We start from the raw sequence: 18,485 nt of genomic DNA, 5'->3' as shown, positions 1-18,485 counted from the left end.
TATATATTTGTACATATTATTATTGATATTAAATTTGTACATATTATTATTGATATTAAATTTGTACATATTATTATTGATATTAAATTTGTACATATTATTGATATTAAATTTGTACATATTATTATTGATATTAAATTTGTACATATTATTATTGATATTAAATTTGTACATATTATCATTGATATTAAATTTGTACATATTATCATTGATATTAAATTTGTACATATTATCATTGATATTAAATTTGTACATATCATTGATATGAAATTTGTACATATCATTGATATTAAATTTGTACATATTATCATTGATATGGTTGATGTTCTGTAACTTGATTCTTTGGTGATTTCTTCAAATGGACTCAATATTTTTTTTTTTTTTTTTTCAAACAAGCCCTTCTTCATAAGTTGTTAAGGTAGGAATTTTATCAATAACACACAATACAAGAGCTTTTTTGTTGTTCTTAATTTATTTTCAGCATATAATATGTTGAATTCAACCATGTTGTCACATCTTGAATGAGTTTGTTTTTCCAAATTAAGTTGATTCTGTATTTCAGTTAATTTACTAATTGCTAATAGAATGCGATTAAAGTGAGAAACTGTATTTCTCTTAGATGTAATATCTTCACAGCCTGAGTTACAATGTATGATAGTTATTCTAAATCACATTCTCTGACATTAGCAACTATATTAGTCCTGAATCTGGCAAGACTAAGAAAATTTTATTGAAGATTTTATACTTATCCAGAACATTGTGCAATTCTTCACTTATTCTTGCACCTGTGTGTACACAGGGGAGTGAAATCACTCTTAGAACAGCTCTTCACTGTTCAAAATCATTTAAAAACCAATGACCTGTCAAACTCAGAAAGGGGGCATTATCTATTGTAGTTGTCCAAATGTCTGTAGTTCATGAAATATTGTCACTAATTTCAGCAAGAAACAGTTGAATTTTTGTTTTACTTTATATCAAAAATTATTTTGCAGTGAAGTACATTTTCGATGGAATGCTGTAATTTGAACAAAATTTTGCAACAAGCCTATTAAATCTAATGTCAGATGTTACAGAAAATGATTTAACATCAACAGCAATCATTTCTCTTATCAGATAATGGATCTCTTGTGACCTGTGATCATTATTATTGCAAATTTTGTTTTTGCCAATATTGATTCTATATTAGTTTGGTGTTTCATTGGAGGCTCGTAGTTGCTGCCACCTGTTCCTGGAATGTCTGTCCCTAAATATTCATTGCACTTCCTTTTCTTATTTGCAACTTTTGCTTCTTTTGGACAAACCTTTCTAAAATGGTTTAACATATTAGTCATTGTAAAAGTTTTTGCTGATTTGCCACCATTTGATGTGATGGTTGACATAACTTGCAAGCAACTGTATTCTTATTCTTGGGATTGACATCAAAATATTTCCAGCAAAAACTGGTCGCAATAATGGTTGAAGGTTATTGTTAATATTTTGTTAATTTTTTACGTATTTAAATTGCTTATGTCTGATATCTAATTAGTAATTTATCTCAATAAAATATTATCTAAACCAGAAAATAAAAATATATGTAATAGTAGCAAGAGCAATGAGGAACAAGAGTATGACTGATGAAGAATGCTTTATTTTTGGTTCGCACATTGTCGCAATTTGCTGTACAATTCCTCAACACGAAAACTGAAAGATGAAGTAATAAATTTTTTTGACAATGATTTAAAGTAAAAAAAATAATGTTAATTCAATAAGACGAGAAACAAGGAAAATTTTCCGTATGCTTACATCTATTTGCCTCAAATTCAGTGCAGTTATAAAAGTCTACATGTTAACAGCATGTCATGCCTGTTATTTGATAATATGCTGTAGATGATGCATCTCTTCAATAAATTTTCACTGGCAATCAAAAGGAGTTAACTTGTCTTTGTTTACAACATAATTAATATTAGTATCATTTTGACAACAAAATTTACTGATAACTCCACATTAGAAAATCTATTAATTGGCCGATTAATCGGTAATCGGCCAATTCGATAATCGGTACATACCTAGTGAAAATGTAGCATATCTGCTATGAATTTTCCCACTTTTAGGGAAGGGAGCTAACCTCCCACCTTAATCAAGTTTAATTGATGCCTATTTATCTACTTTTTTATATATCTATTATTAATGGATATTTAATATCTGTTTGAAGCAGAAACTATAATATTTCTATTAATCCAGTTTACTATTTCAGACTGATGCACAATTCAGGAGAGAGTAGTGTAGAATCTGTTCTGTTGTCATGATACCATCCACTCAGGTATTACATTTTTCATGGAGGATATTGTTATGTTGTCATAGTACCATTCTTCCAAATACTTTCTTCTGGGAGGTGGGGTAGTATAATATCTGTTGTATGGTTATGATAGCATCTTCCCAGGGATTACCTTGTTTGTTGGGGAGAGGGTAATGATATACTAGCAAAAATAATTTCTGCAAAAATTGCAAATGCGCAACTTTAATAGTTAAATTTTAATAAATTTATCTTTTAAGATTTTAAATGTTAAACCTAGATAACATTAATCTGACATATCAAACTGATTTTGACTAGTCAATTTTTATGTTATTAGCACAATAATGACATACTTCACTACAGTTTATTCAAAAATTTATACAGTCCTGCCAAGACAATTGGTAATACGTTTTTCAATTATGACAAAAAAATCCACAAGGAGAATAATTCATTTTAATCTATATAAATAAAACAATAGATGTATATGTGTGTGTGAAAATGTTTAACCTACGAACTCTTAAATTACTGGTCACATAACACTGAAATTAACAAGAAATAGTAATTATGCACTAAGCTTGGTTTATAACGAGTCAAATCTTTGAATGAACAAATAATGCATACAGAAATATGTCTGCAAACTAAAATGCAAAATGTTCATTTCAACTTGCCAACATATTCCTATTACTTTTGCGCATGCACAAATTCATTCATAGTTTGAAGTGGTTGAATTTTAAATCTTTATTATCTATCTGTTGATAGCTCAAACAGTAGCAAATGCAGTTGAAGCGCTAAATGCTTTGATCTTGATTCTAACTGATGGCGCCCAAGTCATTTTTTTAACCTTTGAAATCAGTACTACACATTAGGTACAATATAATATTCAATAGAGAATTTTAACACTGTATTAATAAATACAAACTCTGCATGAATTAAAATATATTTAAGTGTATTTTATGATCCCCTCCCCACCCCCCTGCTAGTTAAAGAATATAAACAGTTGTCTCTTATTTCTTTTTCTATACAAGTTTAAAAATGTGCAACGAATAGAAATCAAAATCTAAAATAGCGTCTGAGCAATGTTAAATAGGTACAGCTAGTAAAATTATAATTTTGTTTTATTTCTCTTCTAGTTTGAAGTACTTGATGGAAACATGATTCTTAATTAAAAAAAATGAATTAAGAACATTACAAATTAACATATAAAATATACACAACACATTACTATGATAGAGATCTTACCTGGTTGTTAGCTTCTTTGTTTGTGACAACACATAACAAAGCGACATCAGTATTCTTAAGAGCAGTTATAATGTGCTTGCCAGAATAATCAATAGGTTCTGTGATGGTGACAATAGGGTCAACACCGAAAGCTGAAAAAGATAAGAAAAATAAAAAATAAAATAAATATTTCTAAAACGCAAAACTTCAGTTGGGTAATCAGTATCTTTTTTCCCAAAATTCTTTTGATTATTTTGTAGTGTTATGGGATATAATTGCTTGAACCTATTGAAATCTACAAGTGCTTTCATGTTATCACACCTATGATGTTCTAATGGCGTAATGGATACTGTCATGGACTATGGAATTGGTTATATTAAGTTTAAATCTTATGTATTTAATTATGCACTAATGTAACAGAGTACAGACACACGTATGAGAGTGTTATACAAACGACTGAGCCAGGTGAGAGGTGACGTCACAGCAAGGAAGAGAAAAAACTATAAAAAGAAGAACGTGTTCAAAAGCTAAAAAATCAACACCTACAAAGTTCGTATATTCTTTATCTGCATTGTCTGGAATGAATAATATAAAAAATTCAGAAATTATGCTCTAAATGTTAACTGGGTCGGGTTTGTCAGGATGGGGTCGGTTTTTCAGTGTTATTATGTACCATTTTAGAAAAAAAATATCAAATCATTCCTTGAAGAATCTATTATATAAAGGAAAGTATTTCATTTTCCTTCAGTCAAAGTTCTCAGAAATCAAGGGACCCTTTACTTCTGGGGCTAACAATTGGAATCTATATGAGATACATTCGAATGTTCCTTTATCTCTCAAACACAGAGTTAGTAAAGAAGTTGATAAAATAATTTTCCTCTCTGCAATTGACCATTTTAATATTGTGTGTGTGTGAAATGGACTGAGTGGAAAAGAAAGAGGACAATGAGGAAGTGGGAATGATAGAGAGATAGAGAGATATAAATTTTTAATAGAAATTGGATACACATTTTCCTCAAGCAACGCAGGGTAGCTTTGCTAGTCTATCATAAAAAAGAGCAATTGTTTGGTCAAATAAATTGTCCAATTCATTTAGCCACCTTTCTACGTCGGCTGCTGAGGGATTTCTCTTTAGCAATTTCGGTCTACAATTTTAGCAACCTCACATATTCAATCAACATAAGGGCAAACTCAAAATAATAAGGTCGTAACATGCGGTTTACAATGTAAAGCAAATTAAATTACTTAAGTCACACTTTTTTTTAAAGTCAAAACTAATGCACATATTACAATTTAAATGCAAAACCAAATTACAAAATTTGGGGAAGGTGGATAAATTGCTTCTCCTTATATCTAAGTTGAAGAGGAAGACTTAACTTAATCTCTAATATGGATGTCACCCCCGAAAATTATATTGTTGCCTTAGATTGTTTAAGGGAAAAATTTCTACATCCTTCCCTTATCAAAGATCGAATATTTGAGGAAATAATTCCTCAGGGGATACAGATAATCGAATTGGAGGAACTCAAAACCTTTGTTGAACAAATTAAACTGGACTTGTCTGAATCAGATAAGTCTTTTGGAACGGACTTTTTACAGAAAGCTCTACTTCTGGCACAATTGTTGCTCATATACTGCTCCGTAAATTCCCTATTAATGTTAGAAGAGAATTCATTTCATGAACAAAAGACCGTTATCCTTTGTTCTTAACTATCATGTCTATCTTTTTTGACATAATAGAATTTCTACAGGCAGCACCTTTGAATATAAAAAAGCGGGGAAGTTTCCCACCTAAACCGCCATTTTCTTCTTCATCTGAAGTTCAACACAATATGGTGGCCAGCTTTGGTAATAAGACTTAATTGTAAAAGGGGTTTGAATTCCCAAAAACTTAATACTGGTGATCAGTATAAAACTTGTAAATTGTGTAAATTCGCCCACCATACTGTTAAATATTCTTATGATTCAAAAGTTTTACGAGCCAAAACACTTCAATTATGTAATAAGTGTCTTAGTGGCCCCTTGGAACAAGAATGTAAAGAGGAAAAGGAATTTCCTTACCCATGCACTATTTGTTGGTTAAGAACTCATTTTTCTGTAATGTGCTCCAAGACATCAAAGTCCTTTGTAGAAAAGACTGCCTGGAAAGATGGGAATAATTGTATATTTCCTGTTATTAGAGTGTCCTTGAAACGAAAAGGACCCCCAGTGTTTTTCCATTGCATTTTGAACACTGCGAGTCGAAAATCTTTTTTCTCCTGGTCTATTTTACAGGAACTAAAATCTAGGGAAAAATTAGTACCTAGACCGGTAGTAATGCCTGTGAATACATTTATTGAAACGAGGCCTATGGACCTCCTGGAGCTCAACATCTCCATAAAATGGGATTCACAGAAACCTTTTCCTTTCGCTGCCTTGTTCACGGACAGTCTTAACTTGAAATTTCAAGTTGATAAATTTGAGGAGATTACTTCTAACATAACTGAGGCAGGTTTTCGTCTGTCACTGATATAAGGATTTAAACGGAAACATCCTTCATGGTCTCATCAGCCTAGACTTAATCCAGCGTATAAAAAATTTCCATGTAGTTAAATGTCTTAATGGGACAGCTTGGAAAATTTTGAACTGAATTATCCCTTTTGGGAAAGGCATAATTTTTTGAAACCCAAATCAGATAAGGAAACTCAGGATGAGTTGCCTCCCTTTGATCAAGTTTGCCAATCATTACCTGCTTCATATTTGATAGAAAGCATATTAAATCTTATCCCCTCTTATTCGGACACTCTTGGACCATTTTTTGAAGAATCTTCAGTAGAATGCGGAGTAGAGAATTTTCTTTTTCTTAATTCCATTAGAATCAATAAAAAATACTAAACTGTCTTCATATGATGAAGCAAAGATAGCTGAATTAAAAAAAAACATTGTACTAAAAGATGAAAAATATTATGTGGATCTGCCCTGGAACTATGAAAAGTTGGCTTATGTAGACTGAAGATTATGCAAAGGGTGGTCATTTCTTTAGAGAAAGAAGGTTTATACAACAAATATTTACAAGTGTTCGAAGATTATGAACAAATAAGTATCATTGAACCTTTCTCTGTTAATCCTGGTGAGTACACCAAATACTGTTGAATTCTTCATACACCTGTATCTAAGGAGGACCTTAGAGTTATCACAAAAATCCATCCTGTCTTTGTTATTTAAAAAAGCGGGAAGGGGGTGCATTAACGATGCAGCGTATGCTGGTGTGTGAACTTAACTTATCATTGACCTCCAGAAAAAATAACTATGTCCTTTTGGGAGACCTCCGTAAGGCTTTCTTACAAATTCGCCTTTAAAATAAATGAGAAATTGTACACCTATAGGTACAATTCAATCATTTTTGGTTTTAATGTCCCTTCATCTTGAGTTACATTCTCAAGCTTCATGCTGAGAGATATGACTTTGATGAGTTTTTATCTGTAATGATCACCAATTTTTGTGAATAATTTGGTCACCACTGGGCTTGATTACAAATCTCTCCTTGAGGCGTATAATACCGTATGTGAGAGATTAAATAATGCAGGGTTTGATCATTGGTCCAATTGCACTGAATTGCAGAACAAAATGATAAAAGATGGGGCCATTACTTCCCCTCTTCCTACCTTTGAAAAGGTTCTGGGGTATCGTTATTCTGCTAGTCTAGACATGGTAAGACTGACTCCTACTGTGATGGACGCTGAAGTTAACACAAAGCGAGGGCTTCTTTTTCAAATTTCGAATATATATGACCGTTTATCTTTAGTGCTTAAGGTAAGATCCTGGTTAACCAACTATGGAAAAAAAAAAAAAAAAAAAAAAAACTGTCCTGGGATCAGGAGATTCCTGAAAATTTGACAGCCTCTTGGAAAACTCTTGCCAAAGAGTTAAACAAATTAAGTGATTTTAAGTTCCCCAGATGGAGGAATCCCTGGTGGAGTTTGCTTTTGTGATGCATCTAAACTTTCATATGGGTTTTCCCTTTATGTAAACCAAGGAACACAATGCTCCCTGTTATTTTCTAAGGCAGAGGTGGCTCCCATTAAATGGAAGACCCTTCCTACCTTAGACATTATGGCTATTTATCTGGCTCTTAATGTGCTGAAAGCTTTGGAGCTTATCAATATTCATTCCATTTTTCTTGTAGCTGACATTCAAGTGGCCCTATCTGAATTTTCTTTTTTGACCAGGGCACTTAATGTCCTCGAGAAGGTGTTAAGGTTCTGTGATAAGTTGAAGCACTGAAACACAGATACGAATCATAGAGCTAAATTATTGCTCTTTTCTTATGTGTAGAGGGAAGAATTTCCCTATGGATTGGAATACTTGAGTCAACCCTCTAATAAGGCTGTTCTTTGAAGGGTATCTGCCCTTGGCTTGTTTATCAATAAGGATGGTCGGGTATGAACGAAGGGTCATATTCAGAATTCTAACATCCACCCCATTGATGTTAAATTCCATATACTTCAAGGGAAACATCAGCTTTTAACCGAATTAGTAATCAAAGAGACACATTTAATTGTTGCGATTTAGGAACCAATTCAACTCTTTCAAAGGTGTGGTTATCTGGATTTGGGATTTCCCAAGGGAAGCAATCAATGAAGAAAATTCTACACAATTGCATTATTTGTAAAAAAAAAAAAAAAAAAAAATCAATTCACTGCCATATAAAGCCCCCTCAGGTGCTCATCAGGGAAATTTTGTTCACCCATTTCAACAAGGGTGTTGACTTTACCGGTCATTTTTTAGTAAATCACAATGACGATGACATGAAAATGTACATCTTGTTATTCACCTGCAGGAGTCTGCTTTTACTGGATATGAGCACTAGATCCTTTATATTAGCATTACCAATCTGTTTGGTCTTCCTACACATGTTTATTTGGACACCGCAAAGACCTTGGCGTCCGGCATCTTATCCAAAATCTTTGTTTTAGACGAATACAAAGAAAATTTCAGGTCAACTTCTATTAGTCATCTCACCATTCTGCTTGGCAAGGAGGTGCATGGGAGAGGATGATAAAAAAAAATCAAACAATATTTGAAGAAATTAATAGGTAGAAAGAAAGTTTGCTATTTTGATTTCTTAAGTATCCTTTCCGATGTGAAAAAGGTGATCAATGACTGACCGCTTACATATATTACTGCTTCTGAAGAGGGTCTCGATATTTTAACCCCTAATCACTTTTTACAAACTGGTTATAATCCACATTTGTTAATAATTACGGATTGGACGATTTATGTCCTAATTCTCCTAGTCATGAAAAACTTTTGCAGTCTATGGAATTGAGACACGGATACAGCGAAAAACTCCGAAAGATTTGGCACAATGATTACTTGTTGTCCTTGAAAGAGATTGATGCCAATATAATGAGCGATCGCCCTCAGAAGGTGTCGGTAGGAGAAATCGTGCTAATTAAATCTTCAAATAAAACTTGAGCCTTTCATAGTCGAGGCAAAGTACTTAGATTCATCAATGGGAACGATGGTAAAGTTCGCTTGAGTCTATGTATTAAAGGACAGTTGCGAACAGGTTCATTCTTTAAAACATTTATTTCCCCTGCACCGTCTTCTCCAGAATTCATGGAAGAAGGTGGTCCCTTCTTCTGTCCGACTTGTTCCGTCACAAATAATAGATCATCTCCTATGGTGTGCCGTGATGTCTGTGACAGTTGGTATCATTTTGACTGTGTTTGGGTGAGTTCATAGGATACTGTCGGGGAATAGAATTGTCCGAATTGTTTGGAATAAGTAAATCACTAAATTCCTTTCATTCTCTCTTCAAACTCCGTATTTATTAAGTTGTCCTTTGAGTTATGTTCAAGATATTGTTCTTATTATTATTGATATATTAGTAATCTAGATAAGCTAGATTTATTGGTTGTAAATTCATTCACCATAAGTGAACAAAGTCGCACATAGTTTCTTAAAAAGAAAAAAAAAAGAAATAATAATAAACGTACGACGGTTGGTTAAGTCCTTGTGACCAATAGAATTATTTACTTGGAAACAAAGTAAGGATACCCATTACTTTTTCTTTCCTCCTTTGACAGTGTTTGAGGAATTGCATGACTTGAAATGCGAACTTTCATTGGTTGATAAGAATTTGATATCATGTCTTATTACAGCCTTTTGATTGGTTGATTTAAATTTGAACCCCCACATGCACGCGGAATGTTCAAACAGAAAACTTCAGTTCGTGTTTATATTTCTTATTGGATGGACCTCGTTCAGGTCTCTCCTTCAAGCATTCATGAACTCATTAATTTAAGGGTGATTGGAGCCCTCTTTTTTCTCCTCCGTAAGACTATTTTACTTAACTAATTAGGTTTCATTCCTTAATGTAATATCTCCTTTAAATTAGCTTAGAATGTTAATATTGAAATTAACTATTTAGTGGAACTAACTGCCCTTTTTTTTTTTAAATCATAATTAAATGGATCCATTTACCAAGAATATTCTACTCAATAGAGATTTAACACTTCTTACGAAGAATCACTTACCAGACTCAGCCGAGATACAAAATAACGCAACGATTTTGCAACCCAAAAGAAAGACTGGTTTTTATCATACCAGGTAAGTGTGCCTTTCATTTGTTGTGTCAACTTCTCTGTTCTAAATTATTTGGGATGAAATTTCTCATCTCTGTTCTAACTCAGACTTAACAGTACTTCTGTTTCAAAAGAAATAAAGGCATTAAAATAAGTGGCGGACCTGAACGAGAATCACCCCCCCCTCTAATTTTAACCGGTATTCTCTTACGACCTAACCCAGCGTAGTATAACTCTCACCCATGTTAAGAATGGCTTTCAGAATAAACACCCTCAACCTTGAAAACTATATTACATACTAAAACATACTATAAAAATTATAGGGGTGGGGGGTAATTTCTCGTTTAGGTCGGCCAAATAAGTTAAAACACACACACAAACTGGTGTTAGTGCACTTACTGATCCGCGCTATTTTTTAAATCGTATTTCCAAGTTAAATTAAAGTTTTATGGGTTTTTTTTTATTCAATTGTAAGGTTAAAGTATAGAATAGGTACAAAGCACCCTCCCCTCCCCATGTTAAGAATGGCTTTTTAAATAACATTATTTCAGCACGGATCAATAAGTGCGGCTTGGTTCCCACCAGTTTTGGCAAATAACAAATAGGATCCTGAACAGAAGTGTGCGTTCTATCCCAACTATTATCAATGGACCAGAGGTCATCTCGTCAGCTTCAGACAAGGCCAAACTATTTGCCAAGAACTTTGCAGCTAATTCTACCCTATGCGATGAAGCCCATCAACTCCCCATATTTCCTCCTATAACACAGAACACACTAGGTAACATACAAATATCTGTGCATGAGGTCGCCAAGCTAATCAAGAACCTTGATTCCAGTAAAGCAACTGGCCTGACGGCATCCCAATTATAGTGTTAAAAAAGCTTCAACCAGAACTTTCTTCCATACTTACGAAACTGTTTAAGCATTGCCTTAAGGAGACGTGTTTTCCAACACCCTGGAAAACCTCATCAGTATGCCCTGTATTTAAGAACTCAAGTGATAAGTCATCTCCCTCTCAGTACAGACCAATAAGTCTCCTGTGTGTCATGAGTAGGTTGCTGGAATCCATATTAAATAGAAAAATAGTCAACCACCTCAGCAGAAATAACCTTCTTAGTAACATGCAATATGGTTTTCGTTCTGCAAGATCTACCACAGATGTGCTAACGGTTATATCTCATAGGATTAGTGAATCTCTTGACAAGGCTTCCTTTTTAGGGTAATTGCTCTTGACATATCGAAGGCCTTCGACAAGGTATGGCATAAAGGCATACTTCACAAGATTTCCAGCTACGGTATAACTGGAAATGTTTTCTCAATCATTAAATCATTTCTCTCTGATAGGCTCATAAGAGTAGTGGTTGATGGGCAGAAATCAGAGGCCTGCAGTATTAATGCTGGAGTCCCTCAGGGGTCAATCCTGGGCCCAACTCTCTTCCTGATCTACATCAATGATCTCCCTAACCACATACTTAAATCATTCGTTGACATCTCTGCTGATGACACGACCATCTACGGCAACACAGCAAAGGCTGTAAATGACAAAGCTCTCTCTGATTCTCTCTCCTCTGATCTTGAGCGTGTGGTTCAGTGGGGGAAGACGTGGCTGTTTACTTTTAATGCATCTAAACCAAACTCATATCTTTACATCATCAACGCTCTGATCCCCATCTGGCATCAATTGAAATGGATGCCTCTCGTCTAGGAAAAGCCCCATGTTTCTGGGCTTGACCTTCACTCTTGATCTGATCTGAAATGGAACACGTACATCAAGTCTGTTGCCAAGGTCGCTGGAAAGATGGTGGGATCCTTTTACTGCTCCAGAAGATATCTCACTACTGATGCAATTCTCTATCTATATAAAAGCCAAGTACGTCCAAGGATGGAATACTGCTGCCATATCTGGGCAGGAGCTGCTAAAAACAGCCTATCCTGCCTTGACGTGGCTTAGTGGGGGATGCCCCTTTCTCTTCCCTGCAACCTCTCTCCCACAGAAGAGACGTTGCAAGCCTATCTTTGTTTTATCGTTATTTCCATGGCAGATGCTCGTCTGAGCTCCAATCTCTGGCCCCCCCTCGCCAATCTTTTACGAAAAACACTCATCTAACTGAATCCACTGTCAAAAACTTTCCCCACTCTTTAGCTATGCCTAAATCCAAACATAGATTCCATGAACAAAGCTTCTTTCTTAGAACTGCACGCCTGTGGAACTCTGTTCCGTCTCGCTGCTTACCATCTGACTACAACCTGGATGACTTCAAGTCCAACATAAACAAATTCCTGATGAACCGCCCCCTTAAGTAGACACTTTATTAAATCTCCACACTAACGTACTGTACTTACAATAACCCTTATCCCTGACTGGCTTCCGGGCCTTGATAAGTGGTGACCACCTTGTAAAAAAAAAAAAAAACAAACAAAAAAAAAAAACACAAACTTATCCAGTAGGCAAGGTAGAATTAAGAATAACTTATCTTGCCTTTGGTAATTTCCATTTGTTGTACATTTATTTATTTTTTTCACTCCTTTTTTGTTTTGATGTCCACTTTTTTAAAGTAATAAAAAAGTATATAAATTAACTTTCCTTGTTATTCATATATATTTAATTCTTTCAAAGAATTAAATATATATGAATAACAAGGAAAGTTAATTTATATACTTTTTTATTACTTTAAAAAAGTGGACATCAAAACAAAAAAGGAGTGAAAAAAATAAATAAATGTACAAAAATGGCCGCAAAATCAAGTTGTTGTTGTTTTTTAAAACGAAATTACATTTATTAAAATCCATTATTTCTGAGTAACTTTTTTTTTCCAGAAAGATAAAACCCTGAATTTTATCATATAGAAAACAGAATAATGTAAAACTTTTTCTACTATTTTTAATTCAATTTTAAATGTTAAATTTTCCCAAAAAGTTAACAATTAACATTTTTTGGCTTGCACAAAAAACGTACTTAAATATTTAAAAAAAAGGGTTTTTGAAATAATTAATTAATTTATTTATTATCTAACTAAGATTTAGGATGATTTTCTAAGAGAATATGCAAAAATATTATAATATAAGTACCTGAATTTCAAATAATTCCACTTATTCATATAGGTAACCAAATATTTCGCGTTGACGTAGAGTTCAGATCGAGTCTGTTTACGTTTTCTTTTGATGATAAAAAAACTATGGAAGACCAAACAGGCCAAAAAAAACTTATTTTTCAGTGACGAAAATTTCAATGTATTATTAAGCTGAGGCTGGCCAGTACCAGATGGGTGACCATTTGTATGCGTTTGGTTTTTAATGTGTATGTGTGTGGGGGGCAGGCTCCCCAAAATGGGGGGGGGGCAATTTAAAGCTGAATAAAAAAAAATTATTTCAGCGCGTTTGGTCCACCGTAGTCGAAAGGCGGCAAACGTTTTCAAACGGGATCGAAAAAAATGATGCTATTTTTAACACAAAGGGCACAATATTTATCGAATTTTTTTTTTTGGTATCGATTATTCAAAGCATGCCCTGTTTAATAATGGTCATGCATTATTCGGCTCGCTAAAAAAAAATTGTTAATTTATTTATCAAAAATTTTAAAATAGCTTTTTTCGTATAAATATTAAAATTTTTTTTTTTTTGTTTTGCTTAACTTAAATTAATTATTTTACTTAACATATTCACCGAATTTCACACTTCAAAACTCAAAAGCGGGATAATTAAACACAATCGAAGTTCTGATATTCAGACGTCAAAATAAGGTATGCAAACAATTTTTTTTTTTTTTTTTTTTTTTTAATCTATAATTCTGTCCCTTACAACAACACAATATGTTGATTTCAGTTTCAGATGATTATTTTAAGCATATTTGTTCCCACTTCAAAACAAGGGGGGGGGTTGTAAGCAAAAAAATATATATATATAAATATCGTTTATGAAAAATAAGTACACTGTTATAAAGTTCATTCTTCTCCTAATAATCGCTGAAAATTTCGTATTGATCGGATAATTACCTGATTTTTGGTAGATTTTTAAAAAGACGGTCCGTCAAAAAGTACTGACCTGCCCCCCCAGTTTTGGCGGTGCCTACTTTAAAGTGTCACTTCTGTACATATAATTATAGTAAAAAAATTATCAAACAAAATTTATCCCAATTTTATTACCTTATTTTTTTTATTTTTAAATAGAAAAATAAAATATGACGGAGGAAAAAAAACAAACAAAAAATATGTAATGTTTTTGCTTATTTATCCCATTTTACTTCCGCCACGGATGCCCTCTTTCTGCAGCTGGATTTTTAATTTTAATTTGGAAAGGGAAAACTTTTATTATGATATAGCAGAAAACTTTAATAAGTTAATAGCTAATGTTTTAGGTTATAGAACTAAACATTAAAAGGGGATCAAATAAATCTAAAATCATACTTTACTAAAAATATATAAAAATAAATAAATAGAGACGTTAAAATCGCCAGCCATATTAGACCTCGACTCTACAAATTTCTGCGCGAACTTTTTTAAATAAATAAATATAGACATACATTTTTAAACTCTCAAAAGTTAACAAAAGAAAAAGAAAGATTTACCTGTATGAAATACAGTTATAAGAAGCCAAATACTTGTTGCCCGTATTATACCGTTCATCGTCCTAAAATATATGTGACTCGTCGTAAATGGCGAGAAAGACAGGACACACCTGTAATACCTGGACAGGTGAATAACGCATGCGCATTAGGGTGGATTCCCCGCGCCGACAAATAAATATGTCACCTCTCTCTCTCTCTCTCTCTCTCTCTCTCTCTTTTATGTTTTCATTTTCGTAAAGTTTCAAAAGTTTAGTTAACATTAATTAACGTACACCAAAAACCAATTTGGGTAAGCGTTGCTACTGAATACATAAATTATTTTTAAAGAAATGTAGTTGGGAATTAAATAATAATAAAAAAACAACAACAATTTATTTTGGTTTGTCCTACTCATTTGTGATTTATTTGTGTGTGTGTGTGTGTGTGTGTGTGTGTTTTTAAATTTTTATATCTAATATATATATCTATAAAAGTGAACGTGTGTGCGTGTGTGTGTACATTTCCTTACACAATAACTGTCAATTTTCAGTCTATAGACTCGAAATTTGATATACAGGGTTATGAGATTTGGGAAAATCGATGTAATCGGGTTTCGGCCAGAAATTTCGCTGTTAAGGGGTCAAAGTTCAACGATTTTACCTTTGAGAACTCTACCAAACTCCTCCGACAATTTTGGGTATAAACACTTGACATTTTAGATATTAGGTCCTTGGACATGGATCTAATTTGAATTGAGCCCAAAACAATAAATATTAAGGTGTCATAGTAGGGGTCAAAGTTAAAAAAATTACCGTTTTTTATTTTTTTTATTATTATTTTTTTTTTTTGCTCAGCATACACCTCTAAACACCCGGGCCAAAAATGCCAGTAAAAAATAAAACTCGATCTACAAGATTTTTGGAATATGACATTTTTGTTTCGTGACAGGTACGTACATCAGAAAGACTTTTCTGCACACACACACACAGACACACACACACACACACACATATATATATATATATATATATATATATATATATATATATATATATATATAAAAGTGAACGTATCTGTGTGTGTCTGTGTGTGTCTGTGTGTCTGTCTGTGTACATTTCCCTATGCAATAACTCTGTCAATTTTAAGCCTACAGATTCGAAATTTGATTATACAGGGTACTGACATTTGGGAAAACCGATGTGATTGGTTTTCCGATAGAAATTTGGTGATTAAGGGGTCAAAGTTCAACGATTTGACCTTTGAGAACTCTACCAAACTCCTCCTACAATTTTGGGTGTAAACACGTGAAATTTTAGATATAGGTTCCTTGGACATGGATCTAACTTAATAACTTTATTTGAGCCCTAAACAATAAATTTTAATGGGGTCATAATAGGGGTCAAAGTTTAAAAAATTGACCTTTTTTTTTCTTTTTTTTTTTTTTGCTCAGCATACACCTTCAAACACCCGGGCAACGCCGAGCTGAAATGCTAGTATATCTATAAAAGTGAAAGTGTCTGCGCTCTGTTTGTCTGTGTACATTTCCCTATGAAATAACTGTCAATTTTCAGTCTACAGATTTGAGATTTGATATACAGAGTACTGACATTTGGGAAAATCTTTGTAATCCGTTTTCGGCCAGAAATGTAGCTATTAAGGGGTCAAAGTTCAACGATTTGACCTTTGAGAACTCTACCAAACTCCTCCGACAATTTTGGGTGTAAACACGTGAAATTTTAGATATAGGTTCCTTGGACATGGATCTAACTTAATAACTTTATTTGAGCCCTAAACAATAAATTTTAATGGGGTCATAATAGGGGTCAAAGTTTAAAAAATTGACCTTTTTTTTTCTTTTTTTTTTTTTGCTCAGCATACACCTTCAAACACCCGGGCAACGCCGAGCTGAAATGCTAGTATATCTATAAAAGTGAAAGTGTCTGCGCTCTGTTTGTCTGTGTACATTTCCCTATGAAATAACTGTCAATTTTCAGTCTACAGATTTGAGATTTGATATACAGGGTACTGACATTTGGGAAAATCTTTGTAATCCGTTTTCGGCCAGAAATGTAGCTATTAAGGGGTCAAAGTTCAACGATTTGACCTTTGAGAACTCTACCAAACTCCTCCGACAATTTTGGGTGTAAACACGTGAAATTTTAGATATAGATTCCTTGGACATGGATCTAACTTAATAACTTTATTTGAGCCCTAAACAATAAATTTTAATGGGGTCATAATAGGGGTCAAAGTTTAAAAAATTGACCTTTTTTTTTCTTTTTTTTTTTTTTGCTCAGCATACACCTTCAAACACCCGGGCAACGCTGAGCTGAAATGCTAGTATATCTATAAAAGTGAAAGTGTCTGCGCTCTGTTTGTCTGTGTACATTTCCCTATGAAATAACTGTCAATTTTCAGTCTACAGATTTGAGATTTGATATACAGGGTACTGACATTTGGGAAAATCTTTGTAATCCGTTTTCGGCCAGAAATGTAGCTATTAAGGGGTCAAAGTTCAATGATTTGACCTTTGAGAACGCTACCAAACTCCTCCGACAATTTTGGGTATAAACATTTGAAATTTTAGATATAGGTTCCTTGGACATGGATCTAACTTAATAACTTGATTTGAGCCCAAAACAATAAATTTTAAGGGGTCATAATAGGGGTCAAAGTTAAAAAAAATTGACCGCTTTTTTTTTTTTTTTTTGCTGAACATACACCTCCAAATACCCGGGCAACGCTGGGCACCCATGCTAGTATATATAAAAGTGAAAGTGTCTGTCTGTCTGTGTACATTTCCCTACGCAATAACTCTGTCAATTTTTAGTCTACAGACTCGAAATTTGATATACAGGGTACTGAGAGTTGGGAAAATCGATGTGATTGGTTTTCGGCCAGAAATTTGGTGATTAAGGAGTCAAAGTTCAACGATTTGACCTTTGAGAACTCTACAAACACCTTCGACAATTTTGGGCCTAAACACTTGAATTTTTAGATATAGGTTCCTTGGACATGGATCTAACTTAATAACTCGATTGGAGCCCAAAACAATAAATGTTAAGGGGTCAAAGTTTTAAAAAATTCACCGCTTTTTTTTTTTTTTTTGCTCAACATACACCTCCAAATACCAGGGCAACGCCGGGCACCCATGCTAGTAATGTCATAAAGTTACCGTAAGTATCAATTCTGAGCAAATTAGTCATTTTGCTTACCTAATTGTTTATGTTAGGGACCTTATTCCTGACTTAACAAGATGTCTACTCTACTCAGAACTGATATTTATGGCAACTTAAAAAGCTTACAATTTCTATTCAATATTTATTTATTTTTAATGCAAATACGTCACAAACGAGTAAGTAAATCAAAATAAATTTTTTGGACTATTTTTCCAACCATATTTATTTTTTTTAAATAGTTTATGTTTAACCGAATTTGTTTCTATTTCCAGATCCTGACAAAAATAAAATTTGATTTCAAAAGCAATGTTTATTTTCTCAATATTTAAGTATGGCAAACAGCAGTAGTTAGCCTTCGGGTCAGAATGTAAGTATAGTATCTGTTCTGTGGATCGATAGTGGGGGTTTCATATTTTCCATATTTCCATCCTCAACTATAAATCTGACAAACCAGACGTTTACTTAAGAGGACAATGTTCATGTTTTTCTGAGATGAGGTATTGTATATGGTTATAGATTTTTCGTAAAGTGCGTAAGAAATTTCTTTCCCACCCACTCAATTTTCCTCCCTGCAGAAGCAAATGAATTCCACAAACAAAGCCATACCTTTAAACTCAGATTTTATTCACAAAGGATGTGTCGTCTATAGTATCAGACCTGACAGAATGGTTAATTGTAGGTATAGACAATTTCATACCCTTGAA

At 33.5% G+C, this 18,485-nt stretch overlaps 1 protein-coding gene across 1 annotated transcript in view; it reads right to left on the bottom strand.

Moving 5' to 3' along the window:
• Positions 1-14,811, bottom strand: part of LOC145277856 (protein amalgam-like) — a 56,298-nt gene extending 41,487 nt beyond the window's left edge. The window contains exons 1-2 of the mRNA XM_080129807.1: positions 14,624-14,811; positions 3,512-3,642 (exon numbers count right to left, since the gene is read on the bottom strand). Coding sequence (XP_079985933.1) covers positions 3,512-3,642; positions 14,624-14,681 — 189 coding nt within the window. The 5' untranslated portion in view covers positions 14,682-14,811. The remainder of the gene's footprint in view (positions 1-3,511; positions 3,643-14,623) is intronic.
• Positions 14,812-18,485: the final 3,674 nt, after the last annotated feature.

This window comes from Euprymna scolopes, chromosome 6, assembly GCF_053919585.1.
Source record: "Euprymna scolopes isolate OS-2025 chromosome 6, ASM5391958v1, whole genome shotgun sequence".
NCBI classification, from domain to species: Eukaryota; Metazoa; Mollusca; class Cephalopoda; order Sepiida; family Sepiolidae; genus Euprymna; species Euprymna scolopes.
This window is presented reverse-complemented; position numbering and strand designations above follow the sequence as displayed.